Here is a 23,951-nt window from a genome sequence, read left to right as displayed (position 1 = left end):
GTCCCCCCTAAAAATATCTCGTGCACGTGCTACACGAGCAATGTCCCTCTAAATACCAAGAGAGTCGGACTCAAATGCCAAACAGAGGACAGACATTTGCAGAGGGTGGCTGCTCTGCCATTTAAAGTTTTAAGTCGTGGCCGTGGGCCAGAAACGGCGTGCTGGTAGCACAGGAGAACCCTGCCAGATTTTGTCCCCAAGGCCTTAGAGAATTCCAGGATTTCTTAGAAACAACGATCTTAATCCCCTTGGCCAATATGCACTAGAGGGAAACAAACAAACAAAAAAACACGTATTCAGTCCTTACTTCTTCCTTTGAGGGTCTGCTCTTGAATTTTCTACTTGCATTGGGTGTATACCTCTTCAGAAAGGAGAATTGCGAAGGCAAATTTTATAACTATAGTCGTCGGCGTATAGAGCCACAGTTGGATAAGAACTTTTTGTGTACATTAGAGTGATATCCTAGTGACTATAACATTCTAATAATCAGATCATTAGAGAGTATTCTGAATTGACCCTTGTTCCATTCCAGTATGATCACATGTCCGGGATCTTTTTTCTTTTTTTTCGTTGAGGTAGCGGCATTGTGCAGAATCACGTGCAAGCAGAATTTTTTCTGTCTCTGCTTTCATGCATGAGCAGGATATTTGTAACTTAGTAAGATGTGCTATTAAATAAATCAACAGGTTGGACAACAGGTCCTGGTTTGGGGCTTTTTGTTGTTGGTTGTTTTTGTTTTTTTGCAGACATGGAAGGTAATTCAGAGGGAAAAAAAATGAGACAGCTTTTGCAGGTTATGTGCATAGCCCATGTATACTCACAGGTAGCAAGGACATGCAGAAGCTAATCTTTTCCATAAATGATTTTATAGGGAACTTTCCTCTAGAGGCAGTGACACCCAGGTGAGCCCTGAATGAAGCTCATCTCTGTCGCTAGGGATCGGGTTGGGTTTTTTTTCACCTGGGCCACAGTGTTGACAGGTGCTTTTGTACAGCCCAGCCTCTGAGCTTCCTCCTGGGAGGTTGGCCAGACGCTGCAGACTTCTTCCCGTGGCAGGTGTCGAGGCAAAGGCAGGGGCGGAGGGATTCAGAAAGCCCTGTCGTCGCTGGAATCAGACTTTCGAGGCTGTCGTCTTGCTACCGTGATCCCCGATTGTTTGACAGGGGCTGAATCTCGCCCTCCTCTCTTTTGCATTCCTCTGTGGCAGATGCAACATCTCTCTCTGCAAACCCAGCCCAGCCAAGACGAGGTCTCGTGTTAAGGAAAGCAACGGTGGCAGCAGCGATAGCTGCTTGTTCACAGCAGGGTGACAGGTGTAACCATCCCAAGTAGATCGCTCAGAAAATTTTAGAAAATGATTTGTATCTTAGAATGGAATGCACAGTACGTAACAAATAATCCCAGTCTACACAGGGGTGTACAGGGTAAAGCTTCCTAAGTCACAGAGAATGGACACAGCCTGAGGACATTAAATGTTTTTGAAATCTGATATTGACAGTGTGGAAAGGTCTTGTCTAAAGTGAGGTTATTTTAGTTGTGACAAAAACTAAAAACGTGATGCTAACTGATAAGGAGATGACTCTTTGAAGTCAGTTCAGAATGGCTGGCAGCTGTTCACTTCTTTCTCCTTTAGGGCTTTTTCCTTTTGCTTTGATGAAATGAGGGCTAGTTTGTCTCAGTGGCTCAAATCGTGACTGAGGTATTCAAGAGTATACATAGCTTAGGGGAGAGAGCAAATGTAAATGCAAGATTCGTGAAGTTCTTTAATGATGTTAATCAGCTGTAAGTGATGTTCCTGTTAAAAGAAAAAAAGAACTGAAAATGGCATGACCCATTGATTTTTTTAGCCTGCGGTGTTGCATTAGACGTTTTGCGCATACCCAGTACTGCCGTAGTTAATTGTCCACGTACGTTGCTCTGTTGAAGTGTGAGCTGCAGACCCAGCGGTCCAGAGCAGGGGCTCATGTTCTTGTAGGCAATTGTCTGATTCGTGGTAAACACTGCGTTTCGAGTGGCGCTGATGAGCAGCCTGCTTCCCAGAGCGGGAGACGGTGGCGGTGGGGACTGGGTGGCGACGACCGCCGGGGTCCGAGAGGGTCTCTCCGCGGGGCGGGCGGGCGGTGGGCGCACAGGCACGCAGGCTCTGCACTGACCGTGTCCTCCTCCTCTTCCGTGCAGCCGAGTGTGAGCAGAAGATCCACAGCCCCAGCGGCCCCCTCACCAGCCCCAACTGGCCGGACAAGTACCCGAGCAGGAAGGAGTGCACCTGGGCAATCAGAGCCACCCCCGGCCACCGCGTCAGGCTGGTACGTGAGAGGGCGCGGCCCCGTCCGTCGGGCCGGCTGCCCGTGTCTTCCGTGCGCTCGGGAACACGGGACGGGGAGCGTTCCTGTGCCTGTGTCGAGCCGCAGGAGCGGGGGAAGGGTTCCCTCTCGTGATTTCCTGCCCACACCAGGCAGGCGGCTGATTTCCCAGGTCGAGGGGACTCTGCACTGTCCTCCAGATTGTCTCGTCCTCGAGGCTTTTTTGTGGGTTTTTAATTAATTAATTAATTAATTAAATTTTTTTTGTTTTAATTTTGTTGAAGCCACTGCATTTGAATGGTTTTTTTTTTTTTTTTTTTTGAGACAGGGTCTCGCTCTGTGGCCCCTGGGGTAGAATCCCTTGGTGTCATCACAGCTCACTGAAGCCTCAAAGTCCTGGGCTCCAGTGATCCTCCCGCCTCGGCCTCCCAAAGTGCTGGGACTCCCGGCGTGAGCCACCGCGGCAGGCGGATCCTGGGTGCTTCAAAAGGAGCCACTGCAAAGTTGCTACAGATGTCAGGCTGCACCTCCCAACGTGTTACTGGTGATGGCGTTTCCAAATGTGGAAAATAAACTCAGTAGCAAGAGAAAAATCGGAAATTCAGCTAGGGAGTAATAAAATAATAATTCACTTAACACATTAACTGCCACGTGAGTTGTATTTAACTCACGCTAGTGCTGAGCCCGGGGCCTCGTGAAGCCTATGTAACTCACAGGTTTCTTCACCTTGGGAGCCGCAAGCACTATTTTTCAACTCACAGCACAGAAAACAATAAAAAATGGCCGGGCTCGGTGGCTCACGCCTGTAATCCTAGCACTCTGGGAGGCCGAGGTGGGCAGACGGTTTGAGCTCAGGAGTTCGAGACCAGCCTGAGCAATAGTGAGACCCTGTCTCTACCAAAAATAGAAAGAAGTTAATTGGACAGCTAAAATTTTATAGAAAAAATCAGCCGGGCATGGTGGCGCATGCCTGTGGTCCCAGCTACCCAGGAGGCTGAGGCTGGAGGATCGCTTGAGCCCAGGAGTCTGAGGTTGCCGTGAGCGAGGCTGACGCCACGGCACTCACTCTAGCCTGGACAACAGAGTGAGACTCTGTCTCAAAAGAAAAAAAAAAGAAAGAAAATTAAAATTAACAAATCTTTCATTGAATCAGAAAGGATCATTTTGTTTTTGAAGTTTTTATTCTGTTTCCGTAATAAAACACGGTGGCCCCAAGGAAAAACACGTTTTGTTCCGCGTGTGGCAGACGGCGCGTTGAGCACGCCCGCCGGCCGCTGCAGGCTGGTGCCTCAGGTGCAGAGCGCACGGCTTCTCACGGCCAAGCCCGTTTTGTCCCACGGTCTGTAGAATGTCGTTGATGTTCCGCATGACGTGTGGCTCTCTGTGCAGGGACACGGGCGTGTCCTTAGACTCCCCACGTGTGCTTCACTCTGCACGCACGACTCTCGTGTGAGCGTGGCGTGTGCCTCCCGCCCGCCTTCTCCGAGTCCCGCCCACCGGCCCGGCCTTCCGCTCACTCGTGAGTGCCAGCTCTCGTCCCGGCCGCGGAGTGCGGGGAGAGCGGGACCCAAAGGGGTCAAACGGGGGCGGCAGACATTGCAGCGCTTCCCTGCCGAGTGCTGTGCCGGGCAGCGGGGGGACGCGCTGGCCAGGCCCCGAGTGCTAGTCTGGGTCCGGTCCAGCCGTGAGGCTGTCTGCAACACTTTCTGTGCGGCCCCTCCTCTCCGGCGAAGTTTTTCCTCTTGGTCAACAAGCAGGCCTTGTCCCCGCATGGAGTTATGATAAGATCGGAGACGGCCGCCGACCATTCCGCTCCTGGCACGGAGCGTCTCGTGATTGCCAGACCCGTGAGGGGCGTTGCAGGCGGCGATGCCGCTCGCGCCAGCCGCCACCGAGCCGGGACAGCGCCGGACAACTTGGCGGCTGGCCCAGGGTCCCGGCTGGGCGAGCGTCCGTGTTGCCCCGAGCCCCGCGGCCTCGGCGTGGAGGCCGAGTTCTGTTGCGATCAGCGGTGCAGGTGGCCAGGGCAGCCGGGAAAACAGATGTCAAGGGAGACGTGTGTTTGTGCAGGGCCAAGACTCGCTGGGTGTCAGCGAAGAGCTCCCTCCCGCACTGTGTCGGGAGCAGGTCTGGCAGCGCACCCGAGAGACGTGTTCAGGCACCCAGAACTCTAGGGTGGGAATTCTCTTTCTGCATTCGAAGCACCTGACTCTGCTATTTTTTCTGCCTTTGATGGATTCTTATAAGTCTGATGTGAGTCTCATCTTCACTTCTGTGTAAGTGGTGATTCTTTTTTTTATGGAGTGTGGAAACACAGTCCACAACCGAATATTCATCCAGAAAAGCTTAGTGGTGTGTGTCTGGCGGTCCAGCGCTGGTATTATCCACTGTGGCTTCGTGGAACCTGGTTGATCCACTGCAGCAACATCTACTGCCGTCAGTTGGATGACATGATGCGGATGTCTGTGGTTAGGCGGCCGAGACCGGTCACTAGAGACAGGGCAATCTTTTTCCAAGACAACACTCGGCCTCATGTTGCACAAACAACACTGCTCAGACCACAGAGGCTGGACTTGGAAACTCTCCGTCATCCACTGTGTTCACCAGACCTTGCACCAACCAGGCTTTGGACCACTTCTTGCAAAGAAAAATACTCAATTCTCAACGATCTGTGGGAAACGCCTCTAGTGCTTTCATCTCCACTTGCTCTCCAGGCTTCTTCCTTGCTGGCCTAAACCAGCTACCGCTGAGACAGCAACACTGTGTCGGTAGTTCAGGCGCATACTTCGCTTCATTGCACCGCTTCTTGTTTGAGATACAATAAACTGCACTTTCGAATCGAAGTTGGACGTCTCACATTTAATGACCTAATATGTTAGGACATCATTATCCACCCCCATCTTTATTACAATTTCCCCTTCCACACGGTGGGTGTCCCCGCTCTTTATGTTTATAGATGTTGACCCTAAACCACAGTCAACAGCGGCAATCGCCCGACACGCAGTGGTTCTCAGACATTATTTTCCCGGAACGGTATTTTTTTTCCTTTTGAAATGACATTATTCTTCTAACTCAGAAGCCTGGTTTCGTATTGAATAAAGAACTCTGTGTGCAGTGAAACCAGTTTTCTCTCAGCGGTTTCTTACCGGTCGCGGCTGACGTTGGGAATGCACGTGAGTGCAGAGTGGCGCGGCAGAAGTCCCGTCTCGTGGGAGGTGAGAGTGGGAGGTTGCGGTTGGCCGCGTCCGCAGCCGTTCGTACTTGCGGCTGGCGGTGAACAGGAGAGAGGCGGTTAGATAAACGAGCGGACAGATTCATCCAGCCCTCCACGTCCTGTGCCATGTGTCGGCCGCGCTGGATGGCAGAGATTAGCAAGCGACAGGCTCCTTCCTCGACCACCTGCTTCGCCCGTTGTGCTTCGGGATGAATAAACTCTGCAGAAATCTCCTTGGCCGCTACACGTCCCTAAACTGTCTTTTTTTTTGTTGTTTCTAGAGAGATTCTTTGTGCTTTGTTCAATCTTTTTCACACTATGCAGTGGCTTTCCTCGAATGAAGTGCGCATTCCTTTTTTGCCCGTAATGATCTTCATACTGACTCTAATACCCACTGGCTACAACGTGCTCATTTCTACTTTGTAAGGTGCAGTGGACAGAGACTTAAGGGAAATGAGCTTTCCCCCCGTTCTGGCCTTAGAGGAGTAAAGAAAGGAATGAAAGAAGCAATTTATATGAGCTAGGGAGGAGGAGAAAGTAAATAAAGTTACCCTGAAGAAGAGATAGAATGGGGGGAAAGCTACATTGTTTTCCGGAGATTACACATCCTATTGATTTCACGCCTCTCTCGGCACCGTACCGTGTGGATTAAATCTTTTGATGCCCTGAACTCTTTTTATTTATGTGTATTGCTGCCCCAAAGAAAAGGATGCATTTTGAGTGAGTTGTGGATTTTAACTTCTTCTTTCTTTCTTTCTTTCTTTCTTTCTTTCTTTCTTTCTTTCTTTCTTTCTTTCTTTCTTTCTTTCTTTCTTTCTTTCTTTTTTTTTTTAAAAAAACAGGCGTTTAGTGAGTTTGAGATCGAGCAGCATCAGGAATGTGCTTATGACCACCTGGAAGTGTTCGACGGAGAGACAGAAAAGTCGCCGATTCTCGGACGGCTCTGCGGAAACAAGATCCCGGACCCGCTGGTGGCGACCGGGAATAAAATGTTCATTCGGTTTGTTTCCGACGCCTCTGTTCAGAGAAAAGGCTTTCAAGCCACGCATTCTACAGGTCAGCACACGAGGGCCGGTCCTGCTTTGCTTTTCTGACTAAAATCCAGGTTTCCCTTCTGATGAATGTATCTGGTTCAATAACAGGATTATAAACAGATCCCCGACGCAAGCAGGTTAAATCTCACGGAGGCGCTGTGTGAGACAATTGCAGAACCACAAAGCATCCTGCCTCATAATGCCTTTGCAGTCGTCGGGCATTTAGGAAAAACCCAGTGGTTTCAGTCTGGCTTGTGATCAGGGCCCCATAGTCAAGTAAAACCCTCTCTAAGTATTTGTGCAATGCAGGTCATGTTAGCTTTAGCAGTTTGCTCACACGCTACATGTCCCATACAGAGATCTCTAGCTTGGTGCTAAAAAACTTCACGTTTCATCTAATTACCTACCTGGTCCGCTAACTTTCGTAGTAATGCATTTTTGTAAGTAAGTCTGGGATTTATCTGTTTGAGAGAGCCGAATTTTTTTTTTTCTTCTTTCTTTTATCTGGTATGCCGTAAGGTGTTTTTTTTCCCCCTGGTCTTAATCTCTGATTTTTCTTTCATAGATTTCACCTGATCTGAGAATATTTTTAAGAAGCAAAATTTAATTTAGAAAAATATAAAAAAAGTTTAGGACAAAAATGTCGAATACAAAATTGTTTACAATTTGGAGCCAGTTTAATGATACATTCCACAATATGTTTAGAGAATGTCTATTTTGCATTCAGCTAAAAAAAAAAAATCTGTTAATTGTAGCTGTTTGCTCAAGTCATTTAGCTTTTGGTGACACCTGGTGGCCTTGGGCGGACTCGCTAGCTAGACAGAGGGCATCTGCCTGGATGGAAGCCAGGCTCCAAGGATGAGAATCCACCCGGGAAATAACTTCAGTGCGGTTTTTTTGTCGTGGTTTTCTGCTGATTGTTTTTTCTTTCTTTGGCTTTGTTATGGAGCTCAGAGTTTTAACTATCCCCTTGTCCAATATTATTTTTCACTCTAGTATATTTTATTATGAGCATGAGATTTATGTCGGAGTCCGTGAGAAAGTGGATAGTCGTTGTCAGGATAGTGGTCTGATTTTTACTAGTAATGATTGTACTTCTGTGAATAACACAGATTAATTCTTTCTCACCATTAGTATGAATCTAAATATTATGGCTTGAGAAAAATCTTGCATGGACCCTAAAAATTTCATACAGAGGAGAGATTTTTCGAGACATTCATCATTTATTGTTTAAATGTTTTCCTGATAACTTTTCATAGATTGGTGGAGGGGTGGAAAAATCAAATCCTATGACTTCATCAGTATTTTCTGATAGCGCAGAATTCATGGCACATTCGTTTAATATCCAGGCTACGACGGGTTCCAAGAATGCCGTGTGAAAATATGCTGCCTAAACTTTTCAAATAGCTGATGATATAGTATTCTAAAATTACCTAGCTCTAATTTTTTTCATTTTTAGTTTTATGAAAACGTACTTCTATAATGTCTCTTTTTATCCTTTGTAAGTGGGAGGGTTGAGAATATGTTCCGTGTGACAGTCCACCCGGGTTCCTGGCAGGAGTAAGTGTGCCTTCACCTGGCAAGGAACCCTGGAGATGACATTCCTTTGGATCTCAGTTTTCTCACCTGTAAAATAATAAGTTCAAGGTCACTCACAGCTGTAAAATCCTGAGGTTCCCTAATGTGCCTGACTTGCCCCCCATTTAACCCATTTTCACTGTTTTTTTAGATCATTTTTTTATTTACTTTTTTTGAGACAGAGTCTCGCTTTGTTGCCCAGGCTAGAGTGAGTGCCGTGGCGTCAGCCTAGCTCACAGCAACCTCAGACTCCTGGGCTCAAGCGATCCTCCTGCCTCAGCCTCCCGAGTAGCTGGGACTACAGGCATGCGCCACCATGCCCAGCTAATTTTTTCTATATATATATATATTAGTTGGCCAATTAATTTCTTTCTATTTATAGTAGAGACGGGGTCTTGCTCTTGCTAAGGCTGGTTTCGAACTGTTGACCTCTAGCAATCCGCCCGCCTCGGCCTCCCACAGTGCTAGGATTACAGGCATGAGCCACACGCCACCGCGCCTGGCCATTTTCAGTGTTTATATTTTGATGAAGATTCCGTCGCTAGGATCTAATCATGTCATGGTTACGTTGTGTTGGGATCCAGTGGTATAGATAGCAGTTGGGTTTCAGGTGTGCACACACACACACACAAACACTCACATGCACTCTTTACACGCACTGCATCCTCAGGAGACCTGTATGAGACAGATATTATCATCTTCATTTTGCAGACGAAGAAAGTGAAAATCTGGATGGTTGATCAATTTGTGAAGTTTTCTAAAATAGTGGCAAAGCCTGGATTTTCTCCTAATTCTGTCTCCAAAGCTCATGTGCTTTCCGCTATAGGATATTTTCTCAGTGTAAAACTTTTTGGGAAGAAAACCAGTACAAAACTGTATTACCATTGGGAGGACTAGGCAGAGATGCAGTGCTCCCGTGTGTAAGTTTTAAGCAAATCTTCTGTTTAAAATATATAGCTGATGAGACTCATTTTATTTCCCTGTTCAGTTCACTCCACTCAAAAGCCCACGTGAGATCCCCAGTCACATTTTGTGAAGCAAGGTGCACTTTGGATAATGTTTAATTCCACCCTGATATGAGGAAGTTTAACTAAAAACTTAAATGGCAACTAGAGTAGCATAGGAAGTTAGTGACAGTTAAAATTAGAGGTCTGGCTTTCCTCTTGTGATTATTTTTTATATGATTTGTTTGTTTTTTCTGTTATGTGTCAATATACATTTTTGCTCTCACTTAACCAACTATCTTGGAAGTTTTCTGGGTAGGTTTATTTTCCACTGTAACTGTCTGTGGTAGCAGCCATGCCTGCTGAAATATTCCTAGGCACCGTCTGTTGTTTGTCTCCGAAGCATTCTCTCTAACAAGTTCATTTATTCTGCATCCTTTCATCAAATAATGATTTGGCATCTGCTTTGGGTAGACAGCGTGAATTTGTGGAAACTTACGGGACAATGGAAGGAAGCCCTGCCTGTTGGCAGCTTACACTCTGCAAGTCGAACTTGTGATTTTCAGTTCCTGCTGACGAGACAGCCAACGCCGTCGCCACATCTGCCAACCTTCACTGCTCCCCGAGAGCGTTTATCCGTGACTTACTGCCTTCTAGGACGTGGGTGGCTGTCTTTGACCGGCCCTCAAGCACACATTTTAATTTACTTAAGTAAATTTATTTTTCTGTGTACAGCTTTAAATTTATGCACAAGAAAAAATTTCTAATGCTATGAATTTTAAAACCAGAAAATTAGGAACATGGCTTATTTTTTTTTTTTTTTTTTTTTGCAATTCTATCCAAGTCCAGGGAAAATGAACTTCATTGGAAAGAGTCCTTTTTCCCTTCTGACAGTTGGTCCAAATTCTAAGTCCAAAAGTATTTTAATCGGACAGCAAATAATACTACTCCTGCCTTAAATGAACTAAGCGCAGGCAACAAATCTTTCAGTAAAAACCCTGTGCCTGCTCCCAGAGGATGAGGCCATGCAGCAGACAGAAAGGGAGGAGAAACATGGGCAGAAAATAATTCAGAAACAGGACGCTGTCCCTCAGCCTCGGGGCTGCTGCTCTGGAGTGGGGAGCACCCTTCCATTTGTCAGGGGCGTTTAAACATCAGATAGTAGATTACTAAACTCTCAGAAGGGAAATTATTGTTTGACCCAAATCAATCACATTTGAACGCCCTGCCAGAAGCGTTTACAGTTCGAACTGCTGCAGGGGCCTCTCCTGGAATGTAAAACCCCACTAGGAGGCAAACACACAAACGCAGGCGTCTTTCTGAGTCACAGCGAAGACCAGCCCAGGCTGCTCCCCTCCGGCCGTGGGTCCGGCTCAGCTCCCCGTTCCGTTCCCGGCCCCGCGTGAGCCGCCGGGACCCTCGTGCAGGATAGGCATATTCGCTGAAAATGTCCTTATTTAAAAGTCATCTTTTTTCCCCCCAGTTTATCATATAATTTTTTTTTTTTTTTGCTGGTGTTCGTGGAAGCTTTATTCACAGTAGCCCCAAATTAGCATCGATTTAAATGTCCACCAGCAAGAGAGTGGCTAAAAAAATTGTGATATATGGATATAGGAACATGCATTGGGATGTACCGTGTATTGGAAACACCACACTGCTTTCACAGAGCAGCGAAAAAAACGTAAACTGCCGTTGAGCACCACACCACGGATGGTCTCACAAACAAAAAGATCTCAAGCACAAAATAACGTGCACAAGTGACCTGTCAGTGAATCACCTCCAGGGCTCTTAGAAACTCCCGGAAACGGCTGCCCTCCTGCTGCCTGGGATTTTACACTCCCGGAATTTTTCCCGGGGGCACATTAAAATCACACACCTTTTGTGCATAAGATATCCAAATGTTCATCCTCAGAAAACTCATCCTGTGGACTGAATTCCCTTGCATTTCTTTCATGGCTGGAGCGAGAGTCCAGATTTACTGGTTTGAGCCGTGGTCGTAGGAATCAGGGTGTCCCCCCAGCCGATCGGCGAAGACAGAACTTCGTGCAGCGGTTTGTCATCCTGACCTGCAGTTTAGGGCATTTGTTTTTACGTGTAGGTCACACTTCTAGAAGTTTCTAATAAAATCAAACAATGACACCTTTCTGTGACCATCAGATGCCCGAAGCGTCTGTTTGAGTCTCTTTTCCTGTTTTAACGACTTCAGTCCCCCCGGTGTTTGCTCCGGGGGCTGGCAGAGGCCGCCGTTTCCGGTCCTTGTCCCTGTGAATCCGGCGCACAAGGATGGCAGCCGAACAAAACAGACCAGCCAGACCTCAGACTCTGAGAACGGGCAGACCTTTTTAAAGTCTGTAAAGGAGATTTGCACAGGTTTCCGTATTTATAGGTTGAATTCGGAAATACTTTTCACACAATATTTCACTGGCCTTCGAAAACAGAGCTTGCCCTGCTGCCCGCAAGTTCACAGGGTTTTAAGCTGTGGTTCGGGTTTCCTGGAGTTTTCATTTCAGACCTGAGGGTCTCGCAGAGTGCGGTGGCGGCATTTGGATGCTGTCGGTGATGGCAGCAGTGACGACAGCTGGAACTCTGGTGGCCTTTGCTGTGCCGGGCGCCTTTCGGGGTTTTGAACACGCTTCATCTATGTGTTTCCCCGAAAATAAGCCCTACATATAAAATAAGCCCTAGCAGGATGTCTAAGCACTTGCACAATAGAAGCCCCACCCCGAAAATCAGCCCTAGTGACAGGCGTGGCTGCGCAGCGCGTCTGCACAACCCATGCGTGTCGTCGCGGAGCGGGAAGGAACATGAGCAGCCCTTCTCATCCGCCCCGTGAGAGCTCTAGTGCTCGACAGGGGAGATGGGGCCAGTGGTTCTAAAGGAAATAGAGTCGCAAGAAATTCAGGATGGAATTTGGGGTTTGGAGAGTGAGGATGATGTTCCAGAAGAAGACGACTTCACTCTATTTGAATAAATGTAGATGGTTGTACTGACTTAAAAACAATAACACATCCCCTGAAAGTAAGCCCTAGGGTGTCTTCTTGAAGAAAAATAAATATAAGGCCCTGTCTTATTTTCGGGGAAACACAGCAGACCCGTGACGAGAGCACTAGTGTGATTCGCATTTCGGAGACGCAGTGGTGGGCCTAAGTCCTGCCGCTGGTGGTGAACGGAGCTTGGGCGCGGGCCGGGCAGCTCAGCTGGGCCCTGTCCCACAGAGAGGGCAGTGATCCTCGGGGTTACGGGATGAGAAAAGTCCCGTGGTGGGAACCAGGGTGCTCAGCTTCCAGTCGGCGGGACTTGGGAGAGAAATCGCACGTCCTCTTCCCAGACGTCTCCATCAGCTCCGGGGTTCCTCTTCCCGGACGTCTCCATCAGCTCTGGGTTCCTCTTCCCAGACGTCTCCATCAGCTCCGGGGTTCCTCTTCCCGGGTGTCTCCATCAGCTCTGGGCTTCCTCTTCCCGGACGTCTCCATCAGCTCTGGGTTCCTCTTCCCGGACGTCTCCATCAGCTCTGGGTTCCTCTTCCCGGACGTCTCCATTAGCTCTGGGGTTCCTCTTCCCGGACGTCTCCATCAGCTCTGGGTTCCTCTTCCCGGACGTCTCCATCAGCTCTGGGGTTCCCCTTCCCGGACGTCTCCATCAGCTCTGGGCTTCCTCTTCCCGGACGTCTCCATCAGCTCTGGGGTTCCCCTTCCCGGACGTCTCCATCAGCTCTGGGTTCCTCTTCCCGGACGTCTCCATCAGCTCTGGGCTTCCTCTTCCCGGACGTCTCCATCAGCTCTGGGCTTCCTCTTCCCGGACGTCTCCATCAGCTCTGGGGTTCCTCTTCCCAGACGTCTCCATCAGCTCTGGGTTCCTCTTCCCAGACGTCTCCATCAGCTCTGGGGTTCCTCTTCCCAGACGTCTCCATCAGCTCTGGGGTTCCTCTTCCCGGACGTCTCCATCAGCTCTGGGCTTCCTCTTCCCGGACGTCTCCATCAGCTCTGGGGTTCCTCTTCCCAGACGTCTCCATCAGCTCTGGGTTCCTCTTCCCAGACGTCTCCATCAGCTCTGGGGTTCCTCTTCCCAGACGTCTCCATCAGCTCTGGGGTTCCTCTTCCCGGACGTCTCCATCAGCTCTGGGGTTCCTCTTCCCAGACGTCTCCATCAGCTCTGGGTTCCTCTTCCCAGACGTCTCCATCAGCTCTGGGGTTCCTCTTCCCGGACGTCTCCATCAGCTCTGGGGTTCCTCTTCCCGGACGTCTCCATCAGCTCTGGGTTCCTCTTCCCGGACGTCTCCATCACCTCTGGGCTTCCTCTTCCCGGATGTCTCCATCAGCTCTGGGTTCCTCTTCCCGGATGTCTCCATCAGCTCTGGGTTCCTCTTCCCGGACGTCTCCATCAGCTCTGGGTTCCTCTTCCCGGACGTCTCCATCAGCTCTGGGGTTCCTCTTCCCGGGTGTCTCCATCAGCTCTGGGTTCCTCTTCCCGGACGTCTCCATCAGCTCTGGGTTCCTCTTCCCAGACGTCTCCATCAGCTCTGGGTTCCTCTTCCCGGGTGTCTCCATCAGCTCTGGGTTCCTCTTCCCGGACGTCTCCATCACCTCTGGGCTTCCTCTTCCCGGACGTCTCCATCAGCTCTGGGTTCCTCTTCCCGGACGTCTCCATCAGCTCTGGGTTCCTCTTCCCGGACGTCTCCATCAGCTCTGGGTTCCTCTTCCCGGACGTCTCCTTTAGCTCTGGGTTCCCCTTCCCGGACGTCTCCATCAGCTCTGGGTTCCTCTTCCCGGACGTCTCCATCAGCTCTGGGGTTCCTCTTCCCGGGTGTCTCCATCAGCTCTGGGGTTCCTCTTCCCGGGTGTCTCCATCAGCTCTGGGGTTCCCCTTCCCGGACGTCTCCATCAGCTCTGGGTTCCTCTTCCCGGACGTCTCCATTAGCTCTGGGTTCCTCTTCCCGGACGTCTCCATCAGCTCTGGGTTCCTCTTCCCGGACGTCTCCTTTAGCTCTGGGTTCCCCTTCCCGGACGTCTCCATCAGCTCTGGGGTTCCTCTTCCCGGGTGTCTCCATCAGCTCTGGGGTTCCTCTTCCCGGGTGTCTCCATCAGCTCTGGGGTTCCTCTTCCCGGGTGTCTCCATCAGCTCTGGGCTTCCTCTTCCCGGACGTCTCCATTAGCTCTGGGGTTCCCTTTCCCGGACGTCTCCATTAGCTCTGGGGTTCCCCTTCCCGGACGTCTCCTTTAGCTCTGGGGTTCCTCTTCCTGGATGTTTCCATCAGCTCTGGGCTTCCTCTTCCCGGACGTCTCCTTTAGCTCTGGGGTTCCCCTTCCCGGACGTCTCCATCAGCTCTGGGGTTCCCTTTCCTGGACGTCTCCATTAGCTCTGGGGTTCCCCTTCTCAGACGTCTCCATCAGCTCTGGGGTTCCTCTTCCAAGACGTCTCCATTAGCTCTGGGGTTCCCCTTCTCAGACGTCTCCATCAGCTCTGGGGTTCCCCTTCCCGGACATCTCCTTTAGCTCTGGGGTTCCCCTTCCCGGACGTCTCCTTTAGCTCTGGGGTTCCCCTTCCCGGACGTCTCCTTTAGCTCTGGGGTCCCTCTTCCTGGGTGTCTCCATCAGCTCTGGGTTCCTCTTCCCGGGTGTCTCCATCAGCTCTGGGGTTTCTCTTCCCCGACGTCTCCATCAGCTCTGGGGTTCCTCTTCCTGGGACGTCTCCATTAGCTCTGGGGTTCCTCTTCCCGGACGTCTCCATTAGCTCTGGGGTTCCTCCTCCGGGACCCCGATGGTCCTTGGCAAACAGGGAGGAAAAGAAACTGACTCTCCTGACACGCTCCAAGGCCCAGTCTTCACCCGCCGCAGCTGGGCTTGCACTCAGGCTTGGCAGTTCTGTCAGTGGGCATGGCACTTCTCCCCGTGGGCGTGGCACTTCTCCCTGTGGGCGTGGCACTTCCTCCCGTGAGAACGGAGGGCTCTCTCTGCCTTTTTAATCTCCAATTAGTTGCAATCTGGGGGCTCTGACCACAAAGGGTTTCTGAGAAGTTTTTTGGAAACCCTTTATCATCTAAATGATGCTAGCAGTTAAGTTTTCCTGCAATAACTGGTAGGACGCTTGCTTGTTAATATAGGGGGTAAAGAGCATTTACAATTTTTAATGGTAACAAACCACACGTACTGCAAGTGGGTAGGTTCTGGAATTACAAAGATAATTATAATCGAAGCTGTGTGTCTGTTTTCCCTGATCAAGTTAGGTAAATATTTCTACCTAAGTAAAATGCTATTGTTCTGTATATTCTATTGTTAATGGGGGAAAAAATCCCAAACTCTGTAAAATCATGTAAAGAGGTTTATTCTGAGCTAACGTGACTGATCGCAGCCCAGGAAGACACAGAACCGGGAGGCTGTGTGTGTAAGTGATCGAGACGGTGGGGTTGCAGCTTGATGTTGCAGGGACTGCAGGTGAGATCGTAAGTCAGTGCGTGGCAGGTGACCCTGGCTCAGCCAGAGAAGGCAGGTATCCAGGAGAGGGGCGTTGAGTCACTCACAGGTGGATTCAGAGACGCTTCCACTGGCAGTTGGTTGAGAGAGTTATGCTGCGTCTGAAGTTTGGAGTCGGGGGTGGGGAAGGCCTGGGCTGAGATAAGGAATCTGCTAACCCTAGACCAACCACAGAGCACCCACGCAGAGACCTGTTAGGCAGACTGATGCTGCGGTTAACCTTCGCCTGTGTGGCCTTCAGTTTGCAATTTAGCGTCTTGGTGCCACAGAGAGGCTGTTGCATCAGTCTTCAGAACTCTGCTTTAACATTAATGCTGCTCAGTGGTGTCTAAACACCAAAGGGGAGAGGGTATAATGAGGCAGGTCGGACCTCCCTCTCCATAATGACCGGGAACTCAGTTTTAAGTTTCCTTGGGGTCCCCTTGGCCAAGAGGGGGTCCATTCAGTCAGGGAGGGACTTGGGATTTTATTTTTAATTTACACTGTGTAGAAACAGACAGTTTACACTGTAACACACATACATAGAAGAGTTTTATTTTATTTATTTATTTTTGAGACAGAGCCTCACTCTGTTGCCCGTAGGCTAGAGTGCCCTGGCGTCAGCCTAGCTCACAGCAACCTCAAACTCCTGGGCTCAAGCGATCCTGCTGCCTCAGCCTCCCGAGTAGCTGGGACTATAGGCATGTGCCACCATGCCCGGCTAATTTTTTCTACATATTTTTAGTTGGCCAATTAATTTCTTTCCATTTTTAGTAGAGACAGGGTCTCACTCTTGCTCAGGCTGGTCTGGAACTCCTGAGCTCAAAGGATCCACCCGCCTCGGCCTCCCAGAGCGCTAGGGTTACAGGCGAGAGCCATTGAACCCGGCGAGTTTTATATCCTTGTTGATTTTTAAGTTCTTATTCTTTTGGATTTGGGGTTCTTTAAAATTACTAGCATCAAACCTGAGTTAAAAGGCCAGAAAACCCTGGCCTTTTCTCTGTGTAAAGAGCTGCTTGAAAGTATTAATAATAATAAAAAAAAAGATACAGCGTTAGGTGTGACAGCACATTCATTGAGAGTTACGAGGTGGTGGATTCCAAGTGACTTTCGTGTGTCACATTTGCAAACGGCACTAGGATGGGTGCTGTTGTCATCGTCTCTATCTCACCCTTGGGACGGGCGTGACTCAGACAAGCAGCGTCTGGAACCCAAAGTCCCAGAGCCGGTCAGCGCCAGAGCTGAGACTCCGTCCGCGCCCCTGGCCCGTGTCTCTGTCCGGCTTCCCAGCTGCGGGAAGAGTGTCCGGCGCGGGAGGCAGGGACAGGCGGTAGAGGGTGGTGAGGACGGTGAGGCCGCCCTGACACTGTGGTTGGACCTGCCGACGCCCCCCGAGCTCACTCCTCTGTCTCTCTGTCCCGGCAGAGTGCGGCGGGCGGCTGCGGGCGGAGCCGGCGCCCAGGGACCTGTTCTCCCACGCCCAGTTCGGGGACAACAACTACCCGGGACAGGCGGACTGCGAGTGGCTGCTGGTGGCCCAGCGGGGCGCCCGCCTGGAGCTGTCCTTCCAGACGTTCGAGGTGGAGGAGGAGGCGGACTGCGGCTACGACTTCGTGGAGCTCTTGGACGGCCTGGACTCCGCGGCGGCCGTGGGGCTCGGCCGCTTCTGTGGCTCCGGGGTAAATACACCACTGCCGCCGGGACACCCTGGCGTGATTGATGCCAAACGCCTATTGATCCTTGATCGATCGATCGGTGCAACATTGACGACAAACTGGCAGCGCTTTTGCAAAAAAAGTTACACGGTTTTATTGATGGCTTGACAAAATATAGCACCTCGCTCTTCCCTTGCCACTTCTCCACCCCTAATTAATTTGCCTGGTAACGTCAGAGGGAGCCCGGGCGCGGTGGCTCACGCCTGTCGTCCTAGCACTCTGGGAGGCCGAGGCAGGAGGATCACTCAAGGTCGGGAGTTGGAGACCAGCCTGAGCAAGAGCCAGACCCCGTCTCTACTAAAAATAGAAAGAATTTAATTGGGCAACTAAAAATATATAGAAAAAGTTAGCCGGGCACAGTGGTGCATGCCTGTAGTCCCAGCTACTCGGGAGGCTGAGGCAGGAGGATCGCTTGAGCCCTGGAGTTTGAGGTTGCTGCGAGCTAGGCTGACGCCACGGCATTCTAGCCTAGGCAACAGAGGAAGACTCTGTCTCAAAAAAAAAAAAAAAAAGACAAAATAAAACCAGATGAATTCAGTAGTTATAGTCCGTTCCCACATTCTAACGTTTGGTTGTGCAATGAGTATTTGCATACTTATTAGTCTAAAATCAGCATATTTAAATGCATACTCTTGAGAATTTTGCCACCTTCCTAAATGAGAGTGTAAAGAGAAAATAATACGCACAGCATTCCAGTCCGCGTTCCCGTCTCAGCACGCGCATTTGGTGGGAGTGGCCCGGTCCCCCATGGGTGCGCGGGCTGGGCCTGAGTTGCAGGAATATCTCCCCATTGCAGAGTGTCACTGGGCGGGTGCAGGATGCCAGGTACCAGCCAGAGGTCACCGTGAGAAATCAGAGATGCAGAACGTAAGGCTTATTACTCAATGCTTTTTCCCGGGACTCATTGCGTTAATGTTGAACAGTCTTCTGAACACATAATTTATTCTGGAGACATCGTTCTCAATTTTCCAGATGTCCACTGGGATCTGTTGCCTAAATAATATCCCTGGACTCCTGCCAAAATAGCAGTTGAGGTCAAACAGAAAAGCTTCTTGGTGCTGAGAGTGTTGTTATTATTATTATTATTATTATTATTTATTTGAGTCAGAGTTTCGCTCTGTTGCCCGGACTAGAGTGCCGTGGCATCAGCCTAGCTCACAGCAACCTCAAACTCCTGGGCTCAAGCAGTCCTCCTGCCTCAGCCTCCCAAGTAGCTGGGACTACAGGCATGCGCCACCATGCCTGGCTAACATTTTCTGTATATTTTTAGTTGGCCAATTAATCTCTTTCTATTTTTTTAGTAGAGACGGGGTCTCCCTCTTGCTCAGGCTGGTTTTGAACTCCTGACCTCGAGCGATCCTCCCGCCTCGGCCTCCCAGAGTGCTAGGATTACAGACGTGAACCACCGCACCTGTCTTTGGTGCTGAGATTATTAAAACGAGGAATGACGGAAGTTTGGATTCCAGAAGAGTCTCTGGCTCAGAGACGCTTCTGAAACAAACTTGCTGTCTTTTTGCCCTCTTTGAACCTCGCTCTACTTATTTGCGAGTCTAGAGAACTTGGCTTCAGGGTTGGGGGGAAACACGAGGTTCTCAGCGAGGAAAACGCCAGCACTTGGACACAGACTGGTGTGTGTTCGACGGCACGGACCGGGCGTGCGACCTCCGGCATCACTTTCTTCTCTGAGTCTGGCTTCCTCACCTGTACAGCGAAGAACTCAGTTACATCTACTGTTCATGGTTGTCGGGAGGACCAAGTTACATTCCAGATTAAAAAAATTTCCCAAACATGCATTGCACTGACGAAAAAGTGATTCCTTCTGATGTTTATTTACTTTCTTTCTTTTTTTTTCCCCCCCCCTTCAGCCACCAGAAGAGATCTATTCCATCGGGGATGCGGTTTTAATCCATTTTCACACTGACGACACAATTAACAAGAAGGGATTTCATATAAGATACAAAAGCATACGATATCCAGATACCACGCACACCAAAAAGTAACACCCGGACCCCTGTCGGGACAGGAAGCAATGTGCGCAAGGCAGAGAAAGACATATCTTTTTTTAAACCGGAGGTGTCGGCACAAAGGTCTGCACGATGGGTGTGAGCACAGGACGGCTGTGAGGGCAGAGCTCTCTGTCGACCGAAAGCGGAGTTTCCAGCCGACTCCCGTCAGCGTTGCAGGGACGTTCGCGCGAGCGCCCTGCGGGCTGGCGTCTGCAGCGGTGAGAGGGGGTCAGACGCTTCCGGAAGACTGGACAACGAGGAGCTTTGGTCCTCGGCCTGAGACCCACGGACGCCTCGAGATTCAGACAGCGCCGTGCGGGAGCTGTGATCCTGCCCGGCGATCGTTCCGATGACGTGTCAAGATTTGGGGGCAGGAGAGGAAGCTGCAGGCCGTAAACTGGACAGCCCTCTCCTCGCGGCCTGGGTAACTGCTCTGACCGTGTGTCTTGGGTGCAGCGAGACCGGACCCAGAGAGGGGCTGACGCGGGCGACCCGAGGGGAAGGGTACTCTGGACGTGTGCGCGTGTGCCTGGTGTCTGGACGCTGGGACAGTTCAGCTTCGTTGTTTCCGTGCAGGCTGCTTGCCCTCTCGGGAACACGGGCGGTCTTGACGGCGCCGCTCTGTGCTTGCTTTGTGGGGAGTTGAAGTGTCGGGCGTGTCTGTTTTCGCAGTTTAAACCCTAGACGCCATTTATTTAAGTGCTGGGAAACGCCCGTGTCATCGCTAGGCTCAGTTCTTTCCGTGGGAGTGCCGTCTTCTCACGCCGCCTCCAGGAAGCCCGTGCCGTCTCACGACACCCGCGAGGACACTCCCGGGAGGCGTGGGCGTTCCTCCGGACGGCAGCCCGGCGGGTCACACGCTCGTGACTGCTGCTGCTATGATCCTTGTGTTTTCCTCTCGTCGTTGATCTGTCGTCGTCCTTGATGTTGTCTCAGCTAATGTATTTTTAAAAAATGAAATGAAGCGGGGGTAGGTCTTGTTTGAAAATTGAAGGATCTCTCTCTTATTTTTTTCTCCTCCCCTCCTCCCCCACCCCGGGGATTCAGTTAAAAAAAAAAATGCAAAGTTGGAAAAAAAAAAAGATTTGTCTCTGAAAGACTTGCTACGGTGCTATTCCATACACTTTTTTTTTTTAAAAAAACAAGTTTTTGACCTTCGAGCCGACCACTTGTGGACGATGAATGTCTCCCGTGCCCGGCTGGTGGCGTCCGAGAACCAGAGGCTTGTTGACGTATCGAGAGGATGTCATCGCGGAGCAACCACTTACGATGCCTTAGAATTCTTCACGGGACCCAGCAGAGCCTCCTGGGGAAGCCTGTTGGGATGTGGGGCGTGGCCGTGTGTGTTGATTGACAGCCCGGAGAGGAGAACCCGTTTCCGTGAGTGGGACAGTGGATGTAAATGCGGTGGCCTGGTTTTGTTGTAGAGAATGTTAAAGTCCTGAACGGATTTCCTGCTTTCAAGCCTCGTGTACTTTCCATGTCAATGTGTGTATGTGGGAGATTGTCTGAGTTAGGGGCCACAAGGGATGAAGAACAGTGAGTGGTCGGAGAGTTGAAACCATGTGCCAAGTCCTACCGGACCCCTGTTGGAGACAGCACCTTCCCTAGGTTTCCTGGGCAAGCGATGGGGACCTTGACTTATTGTCAGTCCCACAAAGAAGGGTTCTTTCCTTTAAAGAGACTATTTTGCTGGTATTTTGGGGTGTAGACACAGATTCTGTTACCTGTCCATGAACATTCCACATTTAACACAATTGGGTCTAGTCTTCATTTTTCACAAAAGGAACCCTATACAGACGGATGTTAGCTTATTTGTTTCTTCTCTCATGGTTGCTCTGAAAAAAAAAATCTTTTCTTGCACATGAATTGTGACATGTAAATACATTTTTAAAACCGGTGGGTGTGTGGATCTTACTGAATGTTACTTAGGAAATGTGTGACTGCCCGCTGCCTGCAATGTCCATGAGCCTTTCCGTGAAGCTGAGCTATTCCGGTGACTTCTTCCGTGTTTTTTCACGAATCTCCGCTTATCAAAAGGTGTCAGGAATGAGGCAGAGAGGAGAAAAAAGACATCAACACCTGTCGTGGTCTGTACTCTCCCCTAGCCCTGTGCTAGGCATGTGCACTAGCTCTCTGTACCCTCCAAGCCACCCTTTGAGACTGTCACAATGTCCTTGGTTTATAGTTCTGGAACTGGGGCTAAAAGAAGTTATCTTGACTTTCCCAGGGCCACAGTGCAAAGTTAGACGTTGAAACCAGTTTGTCTGATAGCGAAGTCTGTGCTTGCTCTACAGAACGTAGTGGAATCAGTCTTGGAGTATATAAGTAGTAGACTTTTTTTTAATGATGAAACTTTTCCACATAAAGTCGATTTTAGGGGTGACTTAGCAAGAAAAACCTTCAGGATGAACATTTTTTTTTTCCAGGAACAGCATGAGAATTAGAATAACAATGATGATAGTTATCGTTAAAAACCAGAGTTAGTACTAGACATTAAAAAACAAACTGTAGTTTGGAGTTACCGTGGGCCTTCTGCTAAGATAAATATGTTAAATTATTATTTTGCCTGGTTTGGCAGGGCGCGTGGAATGCTCTGTGTTGAGAAGATTCCGGATGTCCCGATGGCCATGTGCTCAGGCCACGGGGAGGGGGAGGTGCCCGGCACCACGGAGAAGTGAGGGGAGGTATTTGGAGCACACAGAGATGTCCTGACTTTAGGTCTTTGCCGTGAACATTCACTTTTATTGTATCTCATGTCAGATATCAGTTTACTGCATATTATTTTTATATTAATACAGCATTTGCCTTAAATGTGTTGTTTAATGAAAGTACAGACAGCTCCATTGTTGTTTTGTGAATATTTGTTAGTTACTGTTCTGCTTCATTAAATTAAGTCTGTAAATTATTTTCAACCTCTCCAGCAATAGAGCGGTTGTCTTTTTGTTCGCTAAGGTTCTAACATCTCATCTTTTCTCTCTGACTATACACAGAAAATAACTGTTCTCACTTGATTTTATTAAATTATTTTTTAAAAATCGATTTTGAAAATCACTCTAGTTTGTTAAAGAGATCCTGACTCAACATAACTGGGCAAGACAAAGTCAAGGAAGTGGATGAGAGGCAACAGCAATTGTATTTACAAAGCCCCCCAATGTCCCATTCTGCATTAGCTCGACTTTTGCTGCCTAGAAGTAACTTTAATACATCACAGTATCAGAGTCAAATTCTGTTTAATGTTTTAAAATATCACGGTCTCTTTTATTTGGTTTCTATCACTGCTGTATTTTTGGCGGGAAGCTTCAAATATCAAATTCAGTTCTGCAATATAGAAAAAGCACTACAAGTATCAAATGGCTGATTTTATTCTTTAGAAGGTTAAAAGTTACCTTTTAGAAACAAACACTCAATCACATCTTTATTTAGATTTTAAAGAACTGTAACCCAGGTGTGACATTGAAAATAACTTTTACCGAATACAGTTATCAAAACATTTGGTAAATTTTATTTAGTGACAGTGGGAATAAGACTTGCTTTTCGGAAACCCTTTGATGTCACTTGTTGAATCTGGCTTGGGAGGCAGAACAAACGGAAAAAAACATGATTGCCTCCTAAAGATTTATAATTTGAATTGCAGTAATGTCTTCTATTTTACAAGAACAGACATGCGGTATTAACTCATCCAAGAACAAGGTGTTCAGTGAATAAATTGAAGCTGTTTATGCTTCAGTGAGTGGCAATTGGTTTCCAGTGAATATTTAGCTTCCCGTCTTTTATGCTATTGTTATAAAGTTTAGAAACTGCCGTCAGCTTAGGAAACAAGGGATGGAGAAGTTAGCTCTGATACACAGTGGAAGAGTGTTATCCATCTGCAAGCTTTCTGTAGACGTCTACATTTTTCCTACCCAACTTTCAAACTGCCTGACTTTCCCCGCCGGGGGGTGCTGAGCCCCAGGGCAGCTGACCCTGCGCCGTGTTCCGGCCACGCCTCCCCGCGGCAGGACCACGCGGCGTGACTCTGAAGGGATTATTGGGCCCCGAGCACGTCTCACTGCCACTTCCCTCTCACCCAACATTTTAAGCAAAAAGAGAAAAAAAAATCAATACAATAAACGTCAATTCTAACTTTAAAATACACTTTGGGCCGGGGACGGTGGCTCACGCCTATAATCCCAGCACTCTGGGAGGCCAAGGTGGGCGGATTGCTCGAGGTCAGGAGTTCGAAACCAGCAAGAGCAAGACCCCTGTCTCTACTATAAATAGAAAGAAATTAATTGGCCAACTAATATATACATATATAGAAAAAATGAGCCGGGCATGGTGGCGCATGCCTGTAGTCCCAGTTACTCGGGAGGCTGAGGCAGGAGGATCGCTTGAGCCCAGGAGTTTGAGGTTGCTGTGAGCTAGGCTGACGCCACGGCACTCACTCTAGCCTGGACAACAAAGCGAGACTCTGTCTCAAAAAAACAAACAAACAAAAAATACAGATCTGTGGAAATATACTTAAAAGGCAGTTGAAAATAAAAGACCTATGAAGCCAATAAACAGAAGGTCCTGACAGCAGGTCTTGCCTTTCTTTTGCTGCTGGGGCAGAGGCGTGCGGGTAAATAATGAAATTACTGCGTCATGATGTATTATTTCCATACGAATACAAGCGAATGGCTTCACCAGTCCCTCTGACCTTACCCTGTTCCGTCTGTATTGTCCT

At 49.1% G+C, this 23,951-nt stretch overlaps 1 protein-coding gene across 1 annotated transcript in view; it reads left to right on the top strand.

Annotated features, from left to right (window-relative positions):
• Positions 1 to 23,365, top strand: part of TLL1 (tolloid like 1) — a 180,635-nt gene extending 157,270 nt beyond the window's left edge. Inside the window, exons 18-21 of the mRNA XM_020280268.2 lie at positions 2,179 to 2,306; positions 6,360 to 6,573; positions 16,948 to 17,201; positions 19,103 to 23,365. Coding sequence (XP_020135857.2) covers positions 2,179 to 2,306; positions 6,360 to 6,573; positions 16,948 to 17,201; positions 19,103 to 19,237 — 731 coding nt within the window. The 3' untranslated portion in view covers positions 19,238 to 23,365. The remainder of the gene's footprint in view (positions 1 to 2,178; positions 2,307 to 6,359; positions 6,574 to 16,947; positions 17,202 to 19,102) is intronic.
• Positions 23,366 to 23,951: the final 586 nt, after the last annotated feature.

This window comes from Microcebus murinus, chromosome 15, assembly GCF_040939455.1.
Source record: "Microcebus murinus isolate Inina chromosome 15, M.murinus_Inina_mat1.0, whole genome shotgun sequence".
NCBI classification, from domain to species: domain Eukaryota; kingdom Metazoa; phylum Chordata; class Mammalia; order Primates; family Cheirogaleidae; genus Microcebus; species Microcebus murinus.
Note: the sequence above shows the minus strand (reverse complement) of the source record. Positions and strands in the feature narration are given on the sequence as shown.